Genomic DNA, 25,608 nt, shown 5'->3' with positions numbered 1-25,608 from the left:
TGGAAGCAAGAGACAGGTATTTGAAGCCCACTAGAGGAAAGGGGAAGATATGTCCTCACTCAGTCTTTACATTCATGTAGGGGAAATGCCATGTTGGTGGCAGAAGAGAGGGTGTCCCCAAGACTGCAAGCACCACCGAGCAGTTCTTTTCAGCAATCAGAAACAGCACATGACATTTGCCCTAGTTTCAAGTCCCAGTCATAGACACTAGGAGCAGAGCAATTGTCGAAGGAGCTTATGCTTTATATACTGGAGATCTCTGGTTCAGATTCAGAGAGGTGTATCCCCATGTCACATACCCTGTCATCTGAATTGTGGTCATCTTAAATGAAGGATATCCTGTGCTAACTTACACAATATCCTGTGCTCTATCACGGTGACATGGCTGAGGCATGGGGACAACCATTTATGCAGGGGCTGCTCATTTTTTAAAAGCTTATTCTTGTCCTGGTAAAATCAAGGTCTGGGGCTGCCACGTCAGGGCTGGTGTAAATTTACACCATTAGGGCATGGCTGTGTATCAAAGGAATGCAGGATACAGCATAAATGTGCTCCCTTCAGTGTGCCATCCATATTCCACCCACAGCTCTGCCCCATTTTGGCAGTATCAGGGGAGTTCCACTGGTGTATCTTTCATGGCAGCAGCGTATTGTGCTCTCAGTTCCTACACCCCTAAAGAACAGAATATTCTCAGTGCCTAGGTGAAATAACAGAGGCAGCATTCGAGCTTCCAAGCATGTAAACCAGTATACCATGCTAACATGCATGCTAGAACTACTGACCTAGTTGTATACAAGTGCAGACCTCCTGAGTCACAAGGGCAAGTGCATGGACAACCCTGCATGATACACTTTCCTGTCCATCTGTTTGTATGGATGGGAATGCAGGTACCCATTCACCAATTGGAGCTATTGTCACACATCCTTGATCCTTGGATCAAGTCTCATGAGTTCAGTAGAACGAGTTTGCATCCACATCCCTTTCACAAGGTGATTGTTTTCAGTGGAAAGAATCGTGTGGTTGCCTAGTCACAGTGCGTTGCATCAGCAACCTATCCTCACATGCCTGCGTGGCCAGGGACCAAGTGGACTTTATCCAAGGTCTTAGTGCAGCAACCTTAACAGGCAGAGTGGCCACTTGGCTACTGGTTGCCAACCCTCATTATTTCCTCCCTCATCACCTCTCCCACCAACCCATGAAGAGGCATTTCAGATAGCAAAGCTTGAAATGGGGCAGGTTTGAAGGAGAGAGAAGGAAAAATGAAGAAAGACTCATTCCCCTCTCTCTACTTATACCTCTCAACTGTTTAAAAACTCTGGCCACAGCGTGAAAGGAGAGAAGGAGGAACTGTAGATATATGGAATACACTACACATTTTTGGCTACTTTCTAAGAAACCAGCACGCATTGTGATTCCTACCTCATCCTGTCTACAGCCTTCCACCTCCCCTGTCCTTTTTTTCTCCCCTGTTGTAATAGCATGTTCATAGGCAGCAGGGAGGAAAAGAGAAAGGAACAATGAGAGGAAAAATCATGAGGGGAGAGAAAGTAGTATTTGGCTGTGAGGGAATCAATGCAAAAGAGTGGATGGGGTTTGCTTGTGGGGGGTTGAGCTGGGTGGCAGTTCATCCATTTATTCAGCTGACAGCCATAGAGTGAGAGAGAACTGTAATTCAAAGTACACCATTCTAACAGGGAGCTATTTCATTGCTGTTTTGCAAATAGGTACTCCTGTAAAATAAAGGACATCATAGCTTCTTTCGCTAGTGTGCCGTACAGACAGTTGTTGCCCCACCCCCTTCATATGTTTATCTCTCTGCACAATGAAAATCAACTGAAAAATGGGATGTAGGCTGCTAATTAACAAGTACCTATATATGTTGTTTTAAAGTTTCTGAACTCCATTAAGAATCAATATTGTTAAATGCTTAGAGCCAGAGCCAGATTTGTGATAAATCAATGGAGCAATGTTAATGAAAGTTCTCGCTTGTGTCATTTTGCTGAATTGTTAAAAGAAAATATACACTTTGCAATTCCATTGTCCAAAAATAGAGGTGTTAGCTAACATTAGTCACACTCAGAATGTATCCATTGAAATCAACTGACTTAAGTTTATTGATTTTAATGGGTTTACTCTGAGCATGAGTTACTTGGATATCACCTGTAGTTGTCACCCCTTCTATTTTGAGGTGCGCGAGTATCTCAGTAGTAATATATATATATATATATATATATATATAATTCCCCTGAGTCCCCAAAGTTTTATTTTAAAAACCTGATATTTCTGGCCCATTTTTAGCATAAACTTTTATTTTGTCGGAGGAAAAATCTTGAGGAACAACCACTGCAAAAATATTTCCCTTTTTCTAAGTACATTCTCAAATAAATGAGGGGTGTCTTATTTTATATATATATATAAACAAAACAAAACAAATGGTGCGTTCAGACTGCCAAAAGCTGAACTCCTCCGCGCTTTCATCTTATGCTGCCACTGCAGGCATTTTTCTCCTGGCCTGACATGAGGTGAGCTGGACTGGAGAGGAAGGTGGCCTAAATCAGCCACCTAAGATGACAGAAGTGACAACATCCAGACCGTCCTACATGCTCCTTTAGTTAAAAAAATTAGGCCCACCTCACCATCTCTCCCTTGCGTGTAAATAGGACAGACCTGTGAATAAAGAAACATGGATGCTCTGCCCCCTTTAAAGGTTTTGTCCTGTGTGTGTGTGTGTGTGTGTGTTTAACTAAACTTTGGACACCTTATTTAAAGGTCACAACTTTCTAGAACATATTAAATTATGCTCATGTTCAGTCATGTTGAAACAAATTAGTCACTTTCTGTTCCAAGTTATCAATGGTTCCAAACTACAAGAAAAAAGATTCCACCTAAACATTAGGAAGAACTTCCTGACAGTAAGAGCTGTTCGACAGTGGAATTTGCTGCCAAGGAGTGTGGTGGAGTCTCCTTCTTTGGAGGTCTTTAAGCAGAGGCTTGACAACCATATGTCAGGAGTGCTCTGATGGTGTTTCCTGCTTGGCAGGGGGTTGGACTCGATGGCCCTTGTGGTCTCTTCCAATTCTATGATTCTATGATTCTATGATCAACTTTAAAAGTCGTGGCATCCGTCTTTTTATTAAGCTCTTCCAGCGAATGACTTATTTTACATAACAGAGTCACAATATCTTCTCCTATCAACATTTTGTTTTGGTTTTGGTTTTTTTGAATAATATTTTATTAAGTTTTACAAGAAAAAAGCGAAACAATACATGTCAAACATACAGCAAACTTCAAAACACCAACAAATACAAACAGTTAAAACACAACAAAAAAGAAAAAATATAACAGAAGCAAAAAAGTTGAAAAATTTAACAAAAACAGAAACAAGAAAAAAAAGAAAAAAAAGCCTCTTTTCAAATTCTTATCATTCATAAACTTTGCTGACTTCCACCCACCTCCCTTTCTTGTATTCCACTTTAAAATTGATTAGCAAATTCATTCTTATTAGTTTTATCCTTAAATAATTTCCCTCACGTATTGTATTTTCTTATTTCCCTTATTTACTAGAACCCCTTCATTTCATTTCAATGTCATCAACATTCAAAAATTTTACAATGTTTTTGTAAGTAGGTTTTTTTTAAAATGATATTTATTAAACTTTTGAATAAACACATATAAACACAAACACAAACAACAATAAAAACATACATAAACCAACAAACAAATCAAAAACAAGTATAAATTCAAACCTTATTTTCTAAACCTAATTTCACCGACCTCCTCACACCTCTCCCTTCTGTATTCTAATCTCATTTATCTTATCAACAAATCCATTCCCATTTTCCCCATAGTTTTTAATAATTCTATTCTTTTTCCTTAATCAACGCCCCTGTAAACCACTAATTTTTAAACCCATATCTTTTTAGCCTTCATTAATTTTGTAATATTTATTAAGATAGTCTTTAAACTTCTTCCAATCTTCTTCCACTGTCTCTTTGTCCTGGTCTCGGATTCTGCCAGTCATCTCTGCCAGTCCCATATAGTCTGTCATCTTCATCTGCCATTCTTCCAGAGTGGGTAGATCTTGTGTCTTCCAATACTTTGCGATAAGTATCCTTGCTGCTGTTGTAGCATACATAAAAAAAGTTCTGTCCTTCTTTAACACCACATGGCTAACAATACCCAGGAGAAAGGCCTCTGGTTTCTTCAAGAAGGTATATTTAAATACCTTTTTCATTTCATTATAGATCATTTCCCAGAAAGCCTTAATCCTTGGGCATGTCCACCACAGGTGAAAGAATGTACCTTCATTTTCTTTACATTTCCAACATTTGTTGTCTGATAAGTGGTAAATTTTTGCAAGCTTGACTGGGGTCATGTACCACCTATAGATCATTTTCATAATATTTTCTCTCAAGGCATTACATGCCGTGAATTTCATACCGGTGGTCCACAACCTTTCCCAGTCAGCGAACATAATGTTATGACCAATATCTTGTGCCCACTTAATCATAGCTGATTTAACTGTTTCATCCTGTGTATTCCATTTCAACAGCAAGTTATACATTTTTGACAAATTCTTAGTTTTGGATTCTAACAACTCTGTTTCCAATTTTGATTTCTCCACCTGAAAGCCAATTTTCCTGTCCAACTTATAGACCTCCAATATTTGATAATAATGAAGCCAGTCTCGCATTTTATCTTTTAAGATCTCAAAACTCTGCAATTTCCACTTATCACCCTCCTGTTCTAGAATTTCACAGTATTTTGGCCATTTAGCCTCCATATTAAGTTTTTTCAAAGCTTTTGCCTCCATTGGTGACAGCCACCTTGGAGTTTTGTTCTCCAGCAAGTCTTTATATTTAATCCAGACATTATACAATGCTTTCCTGACAATATGGTTTTTAAAACCTTTATGAACCTTAACCTTGTCATACCACAAATATGCATGCCACCCAAAGAAATTGTTAAATCCTTCCAAATCCAAAATGTCTGTATTCTCGAGAAGCAGCCAGTCCTTTAGCCAGCAGAAAGCTGCTGATTCATAATAAAGTCTCAAATCTGGCAGGGCAAATCCCCCTCTTTCCTTTACATCAGTTAGAATCTTAAATTTTATCCTGGGCTTTTTGCCCTGCCAGATAAATTTAGAAATATCTTGCTGCCAACCCTTGAAACAGTCCATCTTGTCTACAATTTGCAAAGTTTGAAACAAAAACAACATTCTAGGCAATACATTCATCTTTATACTGCTATTCGACCAGACAAGGAGAGCTTCAAGTTTGACCAGATTTCTAAATCTTTTTTCACTTGTTTCCAACATTTATCATAGTTATCTTTAAATAAATTCATATTTTTAGCTGTCATATTAATCCCCAAATATTTTACACTCTTAACCACAGTTAAACCTGTCTCATTCTGAAATTTCTCTTTCTCAATCACTGTTAAGTTTTTCTCTAATACCTTAGTTTTTAACTTATTCAATCTAAATCCTGCCAATTGACCAAATTCTTGCATCAGTTCCAAAACTCTTTTAGTACTAGATTCTGGCTCTTGTAATGTAAGTACCAAATCATCTGCAAAGGCTCTCAATTTATATTGTTTCGCTCTGACCTGAACCCCTTTAACCAGCTGGTCCTTTCTTATCATGTTTAACAAAACCTCCAGGACCGAAATAAAAAGTAGCGGGGAGATTGGGCACCCCTGGCGTGTCCCTTTCTCAATTTTAAGCTCTTCCGTGATCACATTGTTCACTATAAGTTTAGCCTTTTGTTCAAAATATATTGCGCCTATACCGTTTTCAAACCCTTGGTCTACCCCCATACCCTGGAGATTCTTCTTCATAAAGGTCCAAGAAATATTATCAAAGGCTTTCTCCGCGTCCACAAATATCAAAACAGCTTTTGTGTTTATATTAACTTCTAACATCTCCAAAATGTCTATTATATTCCTTACATTGTCTGATAAGTGTCTTCTCGGGAGAAAGCCTGCTTGGTCACTATGAATCTCCCCCATCAATACTTTTTTCAATCTTCTAGCTAAAATGTCGGCAAAGATTTTGTAATCCACATTCAGTAAAGAAATTGGGCGGTAGTTCTTAAGTTGGGTCTTAGTCTCTGTCTTCGGTATAAGCGTGATGTAGGCCTCTTTCCACGTTTCAGGTACCTTTTTCCCCTCAAGAATTTCGTTGCAGACTTCCTTCAAAGGTTGTAGTATCCATTCCTTTAAAGCTTTATAGTATTTGGAAGTCAGTCCATCAGGCCCCGGAGATTTGCCCAGTTGCATGCTTTGAATGGCACTCTCTATTTCTTGTTCAGTTATTTTCTGGTTCAAAAGTACTTTATCCTCACTTGAAATTTCCTTCAATCCATTTTTCTCAAAAAATTGTTCTATATCAGAGTCTTTTTGTGGCCCTTGTGCGTACAATTGTTTAAAATATCTCTGGAAACTTGTAATATCAGTTGGGTTAGAGATGTTCTTTCCATCCACTTCCAAATTTGTCACTGTATTCAATTTTTGTCTCTTCCTCAATTGCCAAGCCAGAAGTTTACCACATTTATCAGCAGATTCAAAGGTCTTCTGTCTCATTTGTTTAATTTTCCATTCTATTTCTTGGTTCATCAATTCCATATACTGGACCTGATATAATTTGATTTCTCTCAAGATCTCCTGAGACTTTGGTTTTAATCTTAATTTCTTTTCTCCTTCTTTTATCTTTTCCAAAATCTTATCCTTTTTCGCATTCTGGCTTCTCTTTTTTATTGCATTTTGTTGTATCAAGAACCCTCTCATAACGGCTTTACTTGCATCCCAGATTACTCTTTTTTCAACATTGGTCTTCAGGTTAATCTCGAAATAGTCTCTCAATGTTTTTTGGGCCTTTTTACAAAATTCTTTATCTCTAAATAGGGTGTCATTCATTCTCCATCTAAAGGTGCCAGCTGTTGTTTGGTTCATTTCCATCTTCACGGCGTTATGGTCAGAGCATGTTTTTGGGCAGATTTCCACTTTTTTTATCTTTGGTGCCAATCCTCTAGTGACCCATATTTGGTCAATTCTAGTCCAGGTCATATTGGCTTCAGAAAAGAAGGTTCCCTCTCTTTCAAGAGGGTTCTTTGTTCTCCAGATGTCAACCAAATCCATATTGTCAGTCAATTCAAAAAAGTTTTTGGTAGTCTTCCATCCTTAGATATCACTTGTCTTTGCGCTTTATCCATGTTTGTGGAGACAACTCCATTCATATCTCCCATCAAAATTACATTCCATTCTAAAAAGTCCATCAAGATCTCGTGCAACTTCTTGAAAAACTCAGATTTGCCTTCATTCGGTGCATAGACTCCTACAATCAATAATTTCTGTCCTTGGATTTGAATTTCAATTGCCAGATATCTTCCTTGTTCATCTTTAAATATCAATTTAGGCATTAATCTGTCTTTTACATATAAAACAACTCCTCTTTTTTTCACTCTATCAGATGAAACAAATTCTTGTCCTCATTTCTTGTTAATAAGTAATCTTCTATGTGCTCTCATCACATGTGTCTCTTGTAAGCAAATTAAATCCAATTGTTGCTTGTTTAGTATATGAAATACACTCTTCCTCTTTCGAGGAATGTTCAAACCATTACAGTTCCAACTCAGAAGTCGCAAAGCCATGATGGGGTTATTTACTTACTCCTCCTACAGCTCCTAGTTGTTGTTCCTCTTCTGTTGGTAGCTGCAATCCAAACGATAAGTTTGCTAGGTCTAGGATTCCTTTTCCCGATGGTGTTGGTTCCTCTCCAGCTTCCACCTCCTTCACAAGATCTTCTTCGTGTTCTCTCAAAAATTTGTCTTTGTCACTCGGTGTCTTGATTCTTATTTTTTCCCCTCTGTATTTAAAAGACAGGCCTTGAGGAAATTCCCATCTAAAGAAGATTCTGCTTTTCTTCAATAGTATAACCAGCTCTCTGTAGTCACCTCTCGCATCTAGAATAGGCTTAGGAATATCTTTAAAAATCTCTACAAAAGAATCTTCAATTTCCAGTGATTTTTGGTAGTGCAGATTCAGAATTTTATCTCTTTCTTCCTTCCAACATTTATTATCGGGCAAATGATAAATTTTTGCAAGCTTGACTGGGGTCATGTACCATCTGTACATCATTTTCATAATATTCTCTTTTAAGGCATTGCATGCCGTAAATTTAATTCCAGTGGTTCATAACTGTTCCCAGTCAGCAAACATAATGTTATGTCCAACATCTTGTGCCCATTTTATCATAGCAGGTTTTACCGTTTCATCCTCAGTAATAATAATAATTTATTATTTGTACCCCGCCCATCTGGCTGGGTTTCCCCAGCCACTCTGGGCGGCTTCCACAAAGACCAAAAATACACTAAGATGTCACACATTAAAAACTTCCCTGAACAGGTCAGAAAACATCATATGGCTTTCTATAGAATCATAGAGTTGGAAGGTTCAACTAGTCCAACCCATTACAATGCAGGAATCTCAGCTAAAACATCCCTGACAGATGGCCATCCAACCTCTGCTTAAAAACCTCCAAGGAAGGAGAGTCCACAACCTTCTGAGGGAGTCCGTTCCACTGTCAAACAGTTCTTGCCTTCAGAAGGTTCTTCCTTATGTTTAGTTGGAATCTCCTTTCTTGTAACTTGAATCCATTGGTTTGAGTCTTACCCTTCAGAGCAGGAGAAAACAAGCTGGCTCCATCTTTTTAAAAATTAGTATGATTTTAAAATTCCAAAAATGTATTGATTATTTAATATTTCAAAAGCTACCTGCAAAATTTCATACTGGGATCTCAGTGGGATCAGATTTTTTTAAAAATGTACATACATGACTGTATACACATCTCTTCTTCTGTGGATGGCTGGGTGGAAATGAGCCAGACCTGCGTTCTGCATTGGCAGCAATGAGGAAATGAGCTGTACCTGTGTTTTGCATTTGCAAAAACAGCATGTTTAAAGTGGTGTCTATATATAGATATAGATACATAAAACTGAAATGGGATTCTACTTGATGACTCTGGTGGTGGATAACAGTTTTGCTGCTGTTGTTTCTTTAAGACTTTGTCTTTAGTATTTGTCATTTCATCTGTAGATGTGTATACATTTTCAGTTTTTGCATTTACATTCTCAAATTCTGTCATCGTCATTGTCCAATATCTTCAGATTTCTACCAACAGAAGTGTTCTGTCATTGACATAAAGAAAATAATACCTAGTAGGAATTTTGACAGGAAAATTGAAAAGTTTTAAAAAATTAATCAGCATTTCATCCGTGGCAAGGGATTTTATCAGCTTTTATTTAATTTTATCAGCTTTTATTTAGTAGGCCTAAAGCATAATTGAGTTAAACTAGAAAATATGAAATTTAATCCATTTTGGCACTAAAAAGCAGAAACACTTCATTTATTTACATTTTTACATATTAAAAATCAGTGTCCACTCCCAAAGTGGTTTGTATGTTAGGTTGTCACTTCTTGTCCATAATTAAAAAACAAACACACATACACATGTATTTCTGATGCAGCTTCTAGCAATTTGGGCATCCTGAAGATAACAATAATTTGATACTAAATGTTACAATCATTAGTAATAAAGTTTTTTATCAGCCTGGGCCTGGAGGAAGACTGTGGCCCAGTAGGTGGAGCATTTGCTTTGAATGCCCAACTTCAGCCTTTGGTACAGACTCTTCTTACATACCCTCCAACATTCCTCAGATGAAAATAGGGACAGTTCTCACTCTCCCCCAAGTGACCCTCCTTGACCCCCCATATCAAGACTCCTTGCACTCTGTTCTGCTTCCTTTTTCTTCCTGCCCTGGGCAGCCCTGCCCTCTGCCTGCCCCCCAGAGCCGGCATGTCACCTGAGGCTGGGCCTTGGCGGCTGCAGCCTCTTCTCCTCCTCACCTGCTTTTCGGGAGGGGCCATGGGATGCTTCCTCTCTGCCACCACCATCACCATTGCTCAGATTAAGCGCTGGCTCATGCTCTAGCAGGGAAAATAGGGACATTTTGAGATCCAATCAGAAGCTTGGGTGGCTTTTGTAATTCCAGGACTGTCCCTGGAAAATCAGGACACTTGGAGATCTCTCAGATAGCGGAGCTGAGATAATCCCATCCTAAGCCATGGAAAGCCATTGCCCGGCAAAGTGGACAGCCTTAGATGAACCAGTGGCCTGACCATATCTTATGCTTATGAACAACAGTAAAAGATCATGTTTGAAATCTGAAAAATATTCCCAATCTCTTTATTCACATTACTTTTTTAAAAAAGCAACAAAACAGCCTCATTTATACATGTGTACCTTAGGATATGCACACATGGTGATTTTTTAAAAAGAAGTTTTGTTTTGCAGTTTGTTTTCCATATTGCATGCATTTTCTGTTTACACCATTGTCCATGTTCATGTTGTGTTCCTTCTGTTTGTTTTCTCATGACTAGACTTCTTCTTTGTCAAAGATTCCTGCCTCAAAGGTTAGAGCAAAGTCATTGCTTCCTCCAAGACCCAGCTCAGCTTGCTCATTAACTTCTACTAAAAAAGCTTTGCTTGATGCAGACAATTGCTTTGCCAGGCCCTCTTCCGCAGGCCCAAGAGACTGCTTGCCATATTCAAAAACAGATGCTCAGGTAAGGCAGCAGAGTAAATGAAGTCAGTGATAGCAAAGAAAGGGCCAGAGGTGGATTCTGATCTGTTTGCTTACACTCTTTTCCCCTTGCCCTTCTCTGAACACAAATAGTTCACACTGACAAAAGAGCTGTAGAGCAGGAGTGAACAAACTTCCCCCTGTTGAATTCAAGAAAAAAACACTGTCAGATATTGCCTTTCTTATTACAGGACCCATAATTAGCTCCTATCCTGAACTGGAATGCTTCCCTTCCCAGGGTTTGATTAAAACCCTAGGAATCCATCCATTTAGGCTGGAGAAACATTATACTTTTCAGTGCTGGAGGTAGTGTGTTCAGTTATTATTGCCTCAGGTAAGCAAGTTTTGCAAACTTTAAAACATTTTAAAACATTTTTTTCTCAAAAATACGCAAGCACCATTTGATTAAGGGCAACTGTTGCCAAAGAAATGCATGCACACAAAAAGGCAGTGATGTCTCTGTCATACCACTTTAACCACTCTTAAAAACTGTTAGTTGGTTCAAACCAAAGTTCACAAACCTAATAAGCTTTTTGCCATAAGACTACAATAGGATGAGGCCTAAATATTACAAGTGGGGGTGTCCTTTTGACTTTTCGCTGCAGACTTGAGACTGATACTAGTGTAGTCATAGCCAAACTAAAATCAGCTATGCTCCCCTACCCCAGCCTGCCAAATTACTCAGTTCTGCCTGTATCATCTCACTTTGGTATGCTGTAAGCAAAGTTAAATCCATGTTGGATCCCCTCTGGAGGTAATAATCTCACCTCTAGGTGCATGGGGGCTGGAAATTAATCTGTCTAGGCTTGATCTGATCTTCCTTACCTTGACATAGTTTGAAGCTCTTGCTGGGGAGAAACTGCTGGAAAATTAAATGTCATCACAACAACTGCATTTTACCCATTTTTTAAAAAAATTAAAAGTAAAAAAACCCAATTTCTATTGTTTCTCCTAGGACGGTGTAACCAAGAGTCCAGAAAAGCGTTCCTCTTTACCAAGACCTTCCTCTATTCTACCCACCCGGAGGGGCCTGTCAGGAGACAGAGAACGAGATGAAAATTCTTTCTCCCTGAACAGCACCATCTCTTCATCAATGCGACGGACCACCAGTAGGTTTCTGTACCCTCCACATTTTCTTTAGCCTGCAGGTGCACTTTGTGTGAATCTCTTGAGGTCTCTGTGCATATCAAAATGATACAGTATAATACACCCTCTTATACTATTTACAAATTACAACAGAAAAAATGTATGCTGGTCGCCAGAGTTTTGTACATACAATTTACACACTGTCATATCCCCCTCTACTCCTACCCTGAAGCTCTTGCTCAGCATCCTGGTTTCCCTAACACACAACATTTCTCCTGAAGGTTCTCTCCACTCATTTACACCAACACCCCAGAATGCCCCTTAGCTTAATACTGAACCACCTACAACCTATCCACCATCCCATCCCTTCCATCATGTCAGGGACTGGCAGGACGCTGGCGAGTGTGCACCGGGAAAACGGGGGCTGGAGTCTGACTTGGGATTAGAAGGCAGTGGCTTGTGAGGACCTGTACCAGTCAGAAGGCAAGAATCAGAGGCAGGGGATGCTTCAGCACTGGAGGGTAGAGCACAGGATGGGTTGGGAGAAGAGGAGGTTTATATATATTTTAAGGCTTTTATATGTTATTTTCTCTTTTAAGGTTTTATTTCCATAATGCCTAATAAAGGTTTGATAAAGTAAAGTAAGTAGAAGAGGAGGAAGAGGCAGGTCAGGCAATTGAAGGACCGGTGCTTCACCCTCTCCTGCACCACTGTGTCCCAGAACCAGAAGCAGATTGAAAGGGGGTGAGCAGAGGAAGTTTCCACACAGGCGTAGTCTCCATCTGCATGTGTGCATTCCTTCAGGGAAAGCTACATAAACTGTTGGGGGGGTGGGGAGACCCCTGTTGCTGCAACTGCTCCATAGTGTATGGACCTGGAAATAGATGCTAGATTGGTTTTCTGTATTGCTGTGAGAATAAAGTGAGTTAAGGAGGTAACATAGGGTGAAGTAGGCGAAAATCTGAATAAGTAAATGCCATTAGTTTATTTCTGGTGAATGTGCTTGGGATTGCAGGTGTACAACGGTATACCTGTTAAGTGTTAATAATGACTTGGAAGTTCCATTTCACAAAGTGGGACTTGCTTTTTAGGAAACATGTACTGAATTGAGCTGCATTGTTGTTGTTTAGTCGTTTAGTTGTGTCCGACTCTTCGTGACCCCGTGGACCAGAGCACGCCAGGCACTTCTGTCTCCCGCAGTTTGGTCAGACTCATGTTTGTAGCTTCGAGAACACTGTCCAACTATCTCGTCCTCTGTCGTCCCCTTCTTCTTGTGCCCTCAACCTTTCCCAACATCAGGGTCTTTTCCAAGGAGTCTTCTCTTCTCATGAGGTGGCCAAAGTATTGGAGCCTCAGCTTCACGATCTGTCCTTCCAGTGAGCACTCAGGGCTGATTTCCTTAAGAATGGATGCGTTTGAGCTGCATAGCTTGGAGTAACTGAATTTGCAGCCTCTTCTTAAAGGTAAAGGGACCCCTGACAATTAGGTCCAGTCGCAGTTGACTCTGGGGTAGCAGTGCTCATCTCGCTTTATTGGGCAAGGGAGCTGGTGTACAGCTTCCGGGTCACGTGACCAGCATGACTAAGCCACTTCTGGCAAACCAGAGCAGCACATGGAAACACGGTTTTCCTTCCCGCTGGAGCGGTACCTATTTATCTACTTGCACTTCGTGCTTTAAAACTGCTAGGTTGGCAGGAGCAGGGACAGAGCAATGGGAGCTCATCCCGTTGCGGGGATTTGAACTGCCGACCTTATGATCGGCAAGCCCTAGGCTCTGTGGTTTAACCCACAGCGCCACCCGCATCCCTTAGCTTCTTGCTAAATACATGCTAAAATGACATTGGCATTATTTTACTCACTTGCATTTCTGCTCTCATAACAGAGTTATGGTCAACATGTTTTAAAACAGATCCAGTTTGGTAAAGTTGTTCAGTTGCCTTAAGCAAAGGAGCTTTAGAAAAACATTCCTTTTCCTTTTCTGTGCTATTTACTCTCATTAACTAAAGTGAAGATTCATTGAAAAATACGCAGACCTACAAACCTTGCTGCGGCACAGGAATCAAAGTACTGCTTGTACATAAGCAGGGATATCTTACATACTGCCATCCAAGGAATCTCGTATCAAGGATGGATAACCTATTGCCCAACTACTACTCCCATCATCCTGTACCATTGGCTCCTCTGCCTGGGGTTGATGGGAGCTCAAGTCCCCCCCCCCCCCCAAAAAAAAATAATAATCTAGAATTCTTCATCTCTGTTTTATTGCTTTGATAGCTTCCTCCGTTTTCCCCACAGCAGATTATTTTTGTGTTTTACATTACTAGCAGATTTTGATAAGTCAGATAAAGCATCCTGTTAATTTCCATTTCTAGGCCACCCATCAACCAAATATAATACATATAAGAGAATTTGTTTTAACCTGGAAAATCAACAATGAATGCCCACATTGGACAAGTGAATTATGAGGACATGGGAGTTAGTAAATATGGTTAAATTAACTAAGATAATTAAAAGGAGGGAGATTAGACAATTGTTTACTGAAAGTTGGAGCATGTTTGTAGTGTATTGGTGTAAGAATAAGACACAAGAAAATGTTCAGTCCTGCTGTTAGAAACCTTGTAAATACTAGTGCGTGTGTAATGATTATTTAGTAGTGAAGAGTGGGGAAACATCCTTTATTTTCAACCAAGTTTTAGTCAGAGTAGGCCCATAAAAATGAATGGCTTTGACTAACAAATTAATTTCAGTGACTCTACTCTGAGAAGAAGTTAGGTTCTTATTTATATTCCTTTGAGGATATTAAGTTAACCTTGTAAGGAGTTTAAGATCTACTTAGGCCACATTCTTGTTGAATTCGCAAGAATAGAGAGATAGAGAGGTAGATAGTCTTTAAAAATATATTAATATATTATTTAGTTATTCATAAAATTTATACACCACTTAATTGTAAAAAACCTCAAAGTGGTTTACAAAAAAAGATAAAACCATAAAATCAAGAAAAAATTATAACCACATTTTAAAACATAGAAGTGTTAAAATACTAAAATACTAAAACAGGTTAAAATTACCTCAACTATGGGCTTATCCACACAACCTCTGCTTTATGCAGGGGAAATCTGAAGGTTTCCACCCCAGATTGTTGTTTATTCCGATTTATCACTAAAGAGCAGGTTTTCCCTGGGGAAGGAGCGGGACAAGGAGAAAACCACTTGGATAAGTAGAAGCATGGGTGAGCCCTTTCTAATAACCTGGGTGGGCTTGTCTGTGCAATAATGTTTTGAATAGGTCTCAAAATAGTACAGTGAAGGCGTCTGCTTGATCTCAATAGGGAAGGAGTTCCAAAGTGCAGGTGCTGCTGCACTAAATGATCAAGGTCTTACAGGTGCTGAACAAGTACTATGTGGCACCTGTAGTCGTGCAAATTCCATTGATCAAAGTGGTTGAGTAGGCGCATGTGAGGTAAGGTGATCTCAAACTTAATTCATTCCGGAAGTTCAAAAACCAAAGCACTCCAAAACCAAGGCAAGCTTTCCCATAGAAAATAATGCAAAATGGATTAATCCGTTTTAAAAACAACCCCTAAAGCAGCAATTTTACATGAATTTTACTATCTAATGAGACCATTAATCCATAAAATGAAAGCAATAAACAATGTACTGCAGTCACATAATCAATCAATCAATCAGCAGCTGAACTGGATTCCATACAGTCACAAAAACAAAACAAAAAAGAGCCGCAAAAACAAAAACACAAAATAAATAACGAAAACAGACAGATCTCAGCTTAACACTCAAAACGGAAGTGTGGCACTCAAAACGGAATTGTAACAGTCAAAGAGAGCACGTTCAGCTTCTGAGAAAAGTTTGCAAACCTGAAGACTTACTTCCAGGTTTGTGGTCTTTCGGTTCCAAGTTGTTTTAGTACCAAGGCATTTGAGAACCAAGGTACCACTGTATCTGTATGATATTAAATAATAACACAAAAAATGAGGGAATTCAGTAGAATTTACTGGCCAGAATATACAAATACAACTAAATCACTAAAACAGTATCAGTACAAATGACACAAACATTCAAAACCCATAGATGAAAGAAATGGGTAGGTAAGCAGGCAGGCAGGCAGGTAAAGCAAGCTAGGAAAAATGGGCAAGCAGGGGTGATGCAGTCCCACACAGGATGGTACCATATGTCTGCAAAATGTTCAGGTCAGCAGTAATACGTGTATTCTTTTATAATAGATTTCTCCGTAAGCCTGTGATCTACAAACCATGCAATAATTATTTTAGTATCTCTAACCTTGTTGGTTTTAAATTACCTTCTTTGAACATTAACTGATTTGAATATCATAGTGCTCTCATTTAGCAAGTTATTGCTCATACTCACGTTTCTTTATGGCCTTCAGAAACACGGCAGAGTGAATAATCTGCAAGGTGCCCTCATGAAATGCTGTATAAGATAGATGTCCTCTGCTCCATGAAAATATCAGCAACATGGTTTAATTTTTCCCCAATACAGGATCAGAGCCTATTCGAAGCCGGACAGGAAAGAGTGGCACATCAACCCCAACTACACCGGGTTCCACCGCCATAACTCCTGGGACACCACCTAGCTATTCCTCCCGTACCCCGGGCACTCCTGGGACCCCCAGCTATCCCAGAACCCCCCATACACCAGGTACTCCCAAATCTGGTATTCTGGTGTCCACTGAGAAGAAAGTTGCCATCATACGCACACCTCCAAAATCTCCAGCTACCCCGAAGCAACTACGGCTCATTAACCAGCCTCTCCCTGATCTCAAGAATGTCAGGTCCAAAATTGGGTCAACAGAGAACATCAGATATCAGCCTAAAGGGGGACAGGTAAGGCTTCTGTTCCAATAACAGCCAATGTTTCAGGCATTATCACTGGAAGCAGAATGCAGGGTTTCATAGAGAGGAGTAAAGGCATGGAGTTGAGAAGGTAGATACAAATGCGGATCTCTTCCTTCAAATCTCCTTACCAAGAGGGATGGAAACTTGTCAGTTCTGGGGTTTTAACAAAGACATTTTAGGTTAGGGCTTTTTTGGAGAGGGGGTATGTTTTTATCAAATGTACTACTGCTGCTTTTTGTTGACTGAACAAACATATTTTCAAAACAACTATAATTTTATCTTTTTTATATAATTGAAGTGCTTCTGAATGAAAAAATGCCTGTTATATATATTTGTTACATGCCATCGGAATATTTTTGTATTAAGGCAAGGGCCAGATAAGAGGAGCAGCTACCTGGTGTATTTACAAAACAGAGCCTTAGAAAGCCCAGTCAAGGAAAGCAAATAAATGTTCAATAATATAATATTATTTTAATTAAATGTGGATAGGTCAGTTCCTTCAAATACTGCAGTTGTAAAGTGCACCCCAATAATTCAGACTCCAATCCTAAACATACTTACTAGTGAGTAAGGTCACTGCAAACTGTGGGAACTCTCAAGTAAAAATGATTAGGATTGCTCAATAGGTAAATTGCATTCTTTATTAGATCAAACTTTTATGTTTTAGTATTTTGTGTTTTAATACTGTGTGAAAACACAGTCACTGAAAATGATTTGCATTGAAGGAAAGGTGACAGAATGGGCAGGATTAGCCAGGATCCATTCCAGATCACTGTGCTTCTCCATGAAACTTGCATGTTGTTCTATATGGTAGCAATATCTGTTTATCTATTTGTAAAATGTGTCATGATCCCTGCATCTGGCCCCTCATACTACACTGTGTAAGGTACAAAAAAGGGAATGGAGGTACAATCTGACCCTTCCCAGAGTGAGGCTATAGCCCTCCAAGTCTGAGGAAAGTGGGAAAGCTGAGTCCTGAGTAGTATCCACGTCTGCTCCGCAGCGTACAAATCAGTGACTACAAGATCGACAAAGGCCTTTTAAGTCAGCATAGGCACTTCCACAAGGAAGCAGAGCCAACTTGGCTCTTGCTAGCCTAAATGAGGCCACAGCTCTCTACAGATGTAGCATGATCAATAGCTCAGGCTCCTGACTGCTTTGGGTAGACTTTGCCTGGACTTGCCTGCTTCAAAGGGGTTCTGCTTATTACTACCACTGTGTGAGCCTCATGGAACAGGAATAGTGGGGTGTTCATGTGTGGGGATTCTAAACACCTAAATGTGGAGGGCTGGAAAGTAGATTCTTCCAATAATAGAGACCTTGTATTCTTGTAGAAAAAGTGGCAGGAGGGTGGAACAAGCCTCCAAAATTGCCCTGGGTGTGGGATGTCTATCCTTCCCTCATACTGCCAAGAAACAACCCCAGCAACAAAGGAGCGTGCATAGTGCTTGAATGTGCAGGGGAAGGCCAAAGAGAAGTGTGAGGATATGATGATTCTGAGAGAGTTTTCCCTGTGTCTAAAAGCTCTGGCGTCATGACAACTGGCTCCCCCAAGTATTCTCACCAATTAAGCATTAAAGAGCAGGGGAAAGTGGTGCAGCAGAGGCAAAACCACTCAGCCCCATGCTTTCTAGGCCTGGGACAAATAGAAAGTAGACACGCCCTAAGTCTCCTCTCACCATTAGCAGGGTGCCTATGACACCATAGCCTAGTTCTCACTGAGGTCCTCTATACATGGTTGAGTACAGAGTGCATCTTCCACGTTGGCATTGAGTAACTACAGGTTAGAGGGGAAGCCTTCAAGGCCACACCATTTTATTTCTGGGAAGACTTGAACCTCTGTCATTTCTTTTCTAGAAAGTAAGTCCAACCCAGAAGGATGTAGTAGCAATACCTCAGTTTTACTTCTCCTATATCATTTCTGGCTGGGGCTCTTGTAGCTGTTGGAATGAACTGCTTTCTACAGTCTGCTTTATGCAAGTCAGTTTATGGAAACAAATAGAAGGCAGCTGGAGTTTCATAACCTGAGCTTAAATTGCCATGCTGAGTGTAGTAACTCCAGGAGGAGGAAGGAGCGGAAAACCCTGAACATAAGCAAGTATGACAGGAAAATTACTGAAAGGGTATAGATATCCGGCCCTAAAGTGTCATTTGGAGATAGATTTTCTCCTTTTACCGGAGGCATCTGTTAACCTAGTAGCCGAGAGTCCATCCTTGGCTTGCAGCTGTGCTGGGGAGCAGAGTCGCACTGTGACAGCACCATGCTCTGGAGGTGCTTACACAGAGAGCAGCAGGAGGTGTCTGAATGTTAAATAAATCAAAGTAGAAATACAGAGTTGTAAAGGTGTCATTAGAAGCTCATCAGCTAACAAATCCATTTAAAATCATGTCTTTACCCACCCAACCACTTCTGTCACATTTTTTTAACAAGCGGAAGATACCACCTGAAGATGAGATTTCAAACTTTATGATAATGATCCTCTATAACAGAACTTGATGGGAGCATTTTTCACATTGTGCTTTGTGACAAAACAGGCAGATGTACTTAGGTATAGTGGCATATAAATCCGTAACAGTAGGTTGCTTTAAGTTCCCTTTATCCCCTGAACAGAGAATCCTGCTTACATTGGCTGGCTGTAACTCACATAGTGGGAAAGAGAGAGAATTTCTAAGCTGCCACTGTTACATAGTAGGAAATATCTCCTTGCTCAGAGCCAGACTATATTACCATCCAAATCACATGGTTTACCTCTTGCTGGATTGTGCATCACTTGAGAGTGTGAGTTGAGGATTGCCTGTTTGAATGGTCCCCAGCATTAAAATCCCATGCCCTAGGACAGTTGGCATTGCCCTCGTCACTCTGACATCCTAGCTATCTTCATGCAGATAATGTTGTATTCAAAAACCAATCAGACCCTACTCCAGTATTCTGCAGTCGTACACCTCAGCAAAAGGCACACTATGTGATTCAGCTGAGCATGACTATTGCGACTTTGTACATAGCAAGTAAAATGGGACAGGAGAGACCAAAGAGAATCTTGCACTTTCCCTCGTCTCCTTGGGGAATCGTACCTCACACTGCGGCATTGCAGCCAAGCTTACAATTTGTACCTCCAGAAGTTTTTAATTGGTTTTAAATGGGGCTAAAAGCCAAGGAGGCTGTACATCTTGTGATCTTAAACAGGAGAATCATAGAACAGAATCATAGAATCATAGAATCATAGAGTTGGAAGAGACCACAAGGGCCATCGAGTCCAACCCCCTGCCAAGCAGGAAACACCATCAGAGCACTCCTGACATATGGTTGTCAAGCCTCTGCTTAAAGACCTCCAAAGAAGGAGACTCCACCACACTCCTTGGCAGCAAATTCCACTGTCGAACAGCTCTTACTGTCAGGAAGCTCTTCCTAATGTTTAGGTGGAATCTTCTTTCTGGTAGTTTGGAACCATTGCTCCGTGTCCGCTTCTCTGGCGTAGCAGAAAAGAACCTTTCTCCCTCCTCTATGTGACATCTTTTTATATATTTGAACATGGCTATCATATCACCCCTTAACCTCCTCTTCTCCAGGCTAAACATGCCCAGCTCCCTTAGCCATTCCTCATAAGACATCGTTTCCAGGCCTTTGACCATTTTGGTTGCCCTCCTCTGGACACGTTCCAGTTTGTCAGTGTCCTTCTTGAACTGTGGTGCCCAGAACTGGACACAGTACTCCAGGTGAGGTCTGACCAGAGCAGAATACAGTGGCACTATTACTAGATGCTATACTCCTATTGATGCAGCCCAGAATTGTATTGGCTTTTTTAGCTGCCGCGTCACACTGTTGGCTTATGTCAAGTTTGTGGTCAACCAAGACTCCTAGATCCTTTTCACATGTACTGCTCTCAAGCCAGGTGTCACCCATCTTGTATTTGTGCCTCTCATTTTTTTTGCCCAAATGCAATACTTTACATTTCTCCCTGTTAAAATTCATCTTGTTTGTTTTGGCCCAGTTCTCTAATCTGTCAAGGTCATTTTGAAGTGTGATCCTGTCCTCTGGGGTGTTAGCCACCCCTCCCAGTTTGGTGTCATCTGCAAATTTGATCAGGATGCCCTTGAGTCCATCATCCAAGTCGTTGATAAAGATGTTGAATAAGACCGGGCCCAAGACAGAACCCTGAGGCACCCCACTAGTCACTCTTCTCCGGGATGAAGAGGAACCATTGATGAGCACCCTTTGGGTTCGGTCAGTCAGCCAGTTACAAATCCACTGAGTGGATGGGGCACCTTGTCAAATGCCTTGCTGAAATCAAGGTAGGCTACATCCACTGCATTCCCTTCATCTACCAGGCTTGTAATTCTGTCAAAAAATGAGATCAGGTTCGTCTGACATGACTTATTTTTCAGAAATCCATGCTGACTATTGGTGATCACAGTATTCCTTTCTAGGTGCTCACAGACTGTTTGCTTAATGATTTGCTCCAGAATCTTCCCTGGTATTGATGTCAGACTGACTGGGCGGTAGTTATTTGGGTCCTCTCTTTTCCCCTTTTTGAAAATAGGGACAACATTTGCCCTCCTCCAGTCTGCCGGAACTTCGCCTGTTCTCCAGGAATTCTCAAAGATGACTGCCAGTGGTTCTGAGATCACATCTGCCAGTTCTTTAATACTCTTGGATGCAGTTCATCTGGCCCTGGAGACCTGAATACATCTAAACTAGCCAAGTATTCTTGTACTATCTCCTTAGTTATTCTGGGCTGTGTTTCCTCTGCTGAATCATTTGCTCCAAATTCTTCAGTTCGGGCATTGTTTTCTTTATCGGAGAAGACTGAGGCAAAGAAGGCATTGAGGAGTTCAGCCCTTTCTGTGTCCCCTGTTTGCATTTCACCATCTTCTCCTCTGAGTGACCCCACCGTTTCTTTGTTCTTCCTTTTGCTACGAACATAACCATAAAAGCCTTTTTTGTTGCTTTTAACCTCTCTAGCAAGTCTGAGTTCATTCTGTGCTTTAGCTTTTCTGACTTTGTGTCTACACGTGCTGGCTATTTGTTTGAATTCCTCTTTGTTGGTTCCCCCCTTTTCCATTTTTTGTACACATCCTTTTTTAATCTTAACTCAGTTAAAAGTTCTTTAGATAGCCACCCTGGCTTATTTAGGCACCTTCCATGTTTCCGTCTCATTGGTATTGCCTGAAGTTGTGCTTTTACTATCTCCCTCTTAACAAACTCCGAGCCATCATGAACTCCCTTTCCTTTTAGTATTACTGTCCATGGGATCTCACCCAGCACTTCCCTAAGTTTTATGAAGTCGGCTTTCTTAAAGTCAAGAAATTGAGTCCTAGTATGCTTGGCTGCTCCTTTCCGCTGTATAGTAAACTTCAGAAGAGCATGATCACTCGCGCTTAATGATCCTTCCACTTCTACCCCACTAACCAGGTCATCAACATTGGTTAGGACCAGATCTAAAATGGTTGTTCCTCTTGTTGCTTCTCCCACTTTCTGGACAATGAAGTTGTCTGCAAGGCCAGCTGGACAACTTCATTGGAGAGAATTGCCTGTTTTCCTTCTTAAGGGGTTGCTGGGTAAAAATATTCAATTTTTGGCAAAATTTAAAGGCTGCTTGCTCTTGGGCATGTCTGATAGGTTTCAGAAGTAATTTAGCATGCTATCCGTCAGGAACAGAAAACACTGCAGGGAAGGGCATTCAGAAGCAACCTGGCGTCATGAATGATTTGCAAGATGTCCCAAGGAATGTAATTGGGAATTTTTGCAACGTGTGCCAAGCCTTATTTTATCTTTATTTCCCTCCCACCCCTCCTTGTTATGGAAATGAAGAGATGTGTCTCAATGCACTACTAATTCCAAAGAAGAAAATGTATCCCATCAGTGGAATATGCTTATTTTCATTGAGAGATCTGTGAGCTAAACAAAACCTAGAGATAACAAATCCCACTATGGGGATCTGTTATGAGGATTGCCCTTCATATGTTAACAGGACAGTAGCAGAAACTGTGCTGTACAAGCTTGTGTGGCAAAAAGAACACTTTCCCTATTATAAAAGATATCGCCTATCTCTCCATCTGGTAGTGTAAATGACACCAGTGCCTGCCAATCTGCAAACGTTTTCATATTAGTACAGAGAATTGGCTACAAGGCAGCTGACACTGCCAAAGATGATGCTACAACACCAGGTCTTCCTCAGACCCAGATTCTCATATTAATCACAGCAACAACACATATCCACAAGTTTTCAGAAGTGGCCAAAAATGTGTTCAAAGGATTGGCAATGTGAGAATGAACCCTGGATTTTTAAGAATCAAGATGTGCAGTTACTGCTGAAAACAGCAACTGTGCATTTAGCTGCACCGTCTTCCTCTATAACAATGGCTTGTGGAACTTAGCTGTACCCTGACATCACAATGCTTTGTGTTTCCCACTCCTCAGCAGCAGCCAATGATGTGCAGTGGAGTTTGGGAAAGACAGAATATCATGTAGGGAGATGGTTGCTGATGTCATCTTAGCATAACATCTAGTTGGCCTTTTAGCATGATGTTTCCTTTGGCTTGGGATATGTGAGGGACTTATTTGGTACAAGTGATACACTCAGTTGCCATTGATGTCCCCCAAGCAAGAGATTAGAATATATGGATTTGTATCAGTCTATGGTTCGTGTAGCCTGGCTTTGGTTCTCTAGGGTGTTCAGTTCAGTTCGAAGGCCAGGACAAAATCCTCCAGAGTGTCAGGCAGAGGCCTTTCACATCACCTGCTCCCTGATCCTTTGAATGGCAGATGTTGAAGACTGAACATAGAATCTTGTAGTACCTTAACCTTTGAAGCCACCCTACTCTCCCTGAGCAACTTTCAGTTTACAGCTGGAGTGGAATGGAAATGGACCTGTCATTTGAAATGAACAATAATAATACTTAGCAGTTATTGGGCACATATCAGTGCCCAAAGCATTTCACAAAGAGCCATGGTGGTGTCGTTGTTAATAGTGCTGGGAGACCCAAGTTCAAAGCCCTCAGGAAGCCACAAAACTCACTAGTTGACCTTGGGCCAGGCACCTTTTCACAGCCTAATGCCATTGAGCTTCCTGAAGGAAAGACCACATAGAAACACGATGATAACAATACACTGTCACCAAGACTTGCAAGTTCTGTCAGGGAGGTCAGTTTTATAATTCCCATATTGCAAAGCCCAAGAGGTGGCTTTGTAGTTGAGGTGAGATGTGAACTGGGCACTTCCCAGGGGATTACTCTTTTACCTGGTCAAACCAGACTTCAGGAAACCAATTGAGTGTCAAACCAGACTTCAGGAAACCAACTAAATCTTTTCAGAAGCTTTAGAAATATAGTCTATCTGTATAATGACTGGGGCCTATGCCTGGGGGTTCAGCCCAGACTTCCTTGCCTGCATTGCTGCAGTCTTATCTATCTATCTATCTATCTATCTATCTATCTATCTATCTATCTGGGGTTTTCTATGTGCATACTAAACTTAAAAGTTCCACTGCCTGTATACTTCTGTATACTGTATACTTCCTATATACTTCAAAGGGAATTTGGAGTGAAGAAAGATGGCAGATTTGGTCCCCTAGGGACTGAATTATCATTGAAAGTTATGCACACGTATGCAGAGGATAATAGCCTCTGAGGTATACATGAATTTTCATAAATCTTTCAGGAAATTGCATATAATCAGCCTCATAACTCCAGTTGCATAAGATGTCATGAGCACAGGAAGGAAGTAACCTAGTGAAAGAAGCACAGGAGAAAAAAAAAAAAACTTTAAACACTGCATTCTCCCCCCCCCCCAGCATTGGTTTTATATAGTAGAATGTTTTGAAGGCTTAACTGTGGATTGGAGCATATGGTCTAAGAATAAAGTGTAGGGTGGCTTGCAATATCATTAAAATGCAAGAGATAGTGCACTAGTTATTAGCAAAAGTGTACAAAGGTTTTCTCTTCCCTAGTTTTCCAGCTGCCACTCTGCAACTGAAAACTCCAGGCCTTGAACTGGCAGTTGAAAAATTCGGGTGTTTGTCTCTCACTGAGAAACTGCTATAGCCCCTGACCCTCACAGATTCTGGCTCCAGTGGCGGATGTAGGAAGCACAGAGGTAGCAAAGGTGCTAGAACCTTCCACCCCTCCCTGCAAGTCCTCAGATGTTCCAACCACCACTGTGCTGCTGAATCTCTGAGCCACAGCAGGTGCCCAAAGAAATAATCTTGGTCCAGAAAGGTTGCTGAAGCAGCTTGATGTTAAGCCCCTCACAGGCCAGGACTCCCCCAACCCCCAGGCGATGGCTGCTACTGCTTCTGGCTCTAGTTGCAGGTGCAGGAGATGCACTGGATTCTGCTGAGAAGTCAGCTGAGAATTGAGAATAGGGTGCAAAAGCTGGAAAGCTTTTAAATAAGCTCTTTATGAACTTTGATACTTTAGGGTGAGTTCTTTTACAGGGGCAGGTAAGAATCAAACGCTAGGGAACTATGCTGTAAAAATGGATCTCAGGCTTTGGAACAGGATGTGAGACAAGATGGGGCATCTAACGATAAATTTGTGGGTGTGGTGACTCCAAGGGCTGCAATTGACCAACAACTGGGCCTGATGTAGGCCAAGCCCTTGGCCAGCAAGAATTCCTGTCCAGATGGAAATGAGGAGATAAAGGCCTGAATCACACAGGTTTCATTCAGACTTGTAGGCCGGAGCTGAGATGGAAAAGAACCTTTCCTGTGTGCCTCTGCCATGCCAGTTGAAGAGCTTGCTGTATTTCTAAATCAAGGGGCACTGTATTTCTAAATCAGGCTTTCACAAGACCTTGCAGCAGTTTGGACTTTCTGTGCCCCTTGAATCTGCATTTGTGGAGCAAATTCTCCCTCCTGACCACTGCTCAGAGCTGTTGCCGATTCCTTGCTGCTGGCAACAGGCAGGCTGGACAGAAATTGGGAAGGGGTTTTTGTTATCCATCTGACTCACACTTCTCCAGGAATTAGATCCAGGGTTCATGTTTGAGGGTCAGTGCTCTCCTGTCAAGGTTTT

General features: G+C 40.9%; 1 protein-coding gene across 41 annotated transcripts in view; it reads left to right on the top strand.

The window, feature by feature from the left end:
* Window positions 1-25,608, top strand: part of MAP2 (microtubule associated protein 2) — a 343,536-nt gene that overhangs the window by 302,801 nt on the left and 15,127 nt on the right. For 32 of the 41 annotated variants that reach the window (XM_081851870.1, XM_081851868.1, XM_081851863.1 and 29 more), the window contains 3 exons: window positions 10,438-10,623; window positions 11,596-11,749; window positions 16,241-16,584. In XM_081851870.1, the coding sequence (XP_081707996.1) occupies window positions 10,438-10,623; window positions 11,596-11,749; window positions 16,241-16,584 (684 nt within the window). The remainder of the gene's footprint in view (window positions 1-10,437; window positions 10,624-11,595; window positions 11,750-16,240; window positions 16,585-25,608) is intronic. The other 9 variants (XM_081851861.1, XM_081851862.1, XM_081851853.1 and 6 more) reach the window with 1 other exon arrangement.

Source organism: Podarcis erhardii (assembly GCF_964252035.2).
Source record: "Podarcis erhardii genome assembly, chromosome: 1".
Lineage (NCBI taxonomy): Eukaryota > Metazoa > Chordata > Lepidosauria > Squamata > Lacertidae > Podarcis > Podarcis erhardii.
Note: the sequence above shows the minus strand (reverse complement) of the source record. Positions and strands in the feature narration are given on the sequence as shown.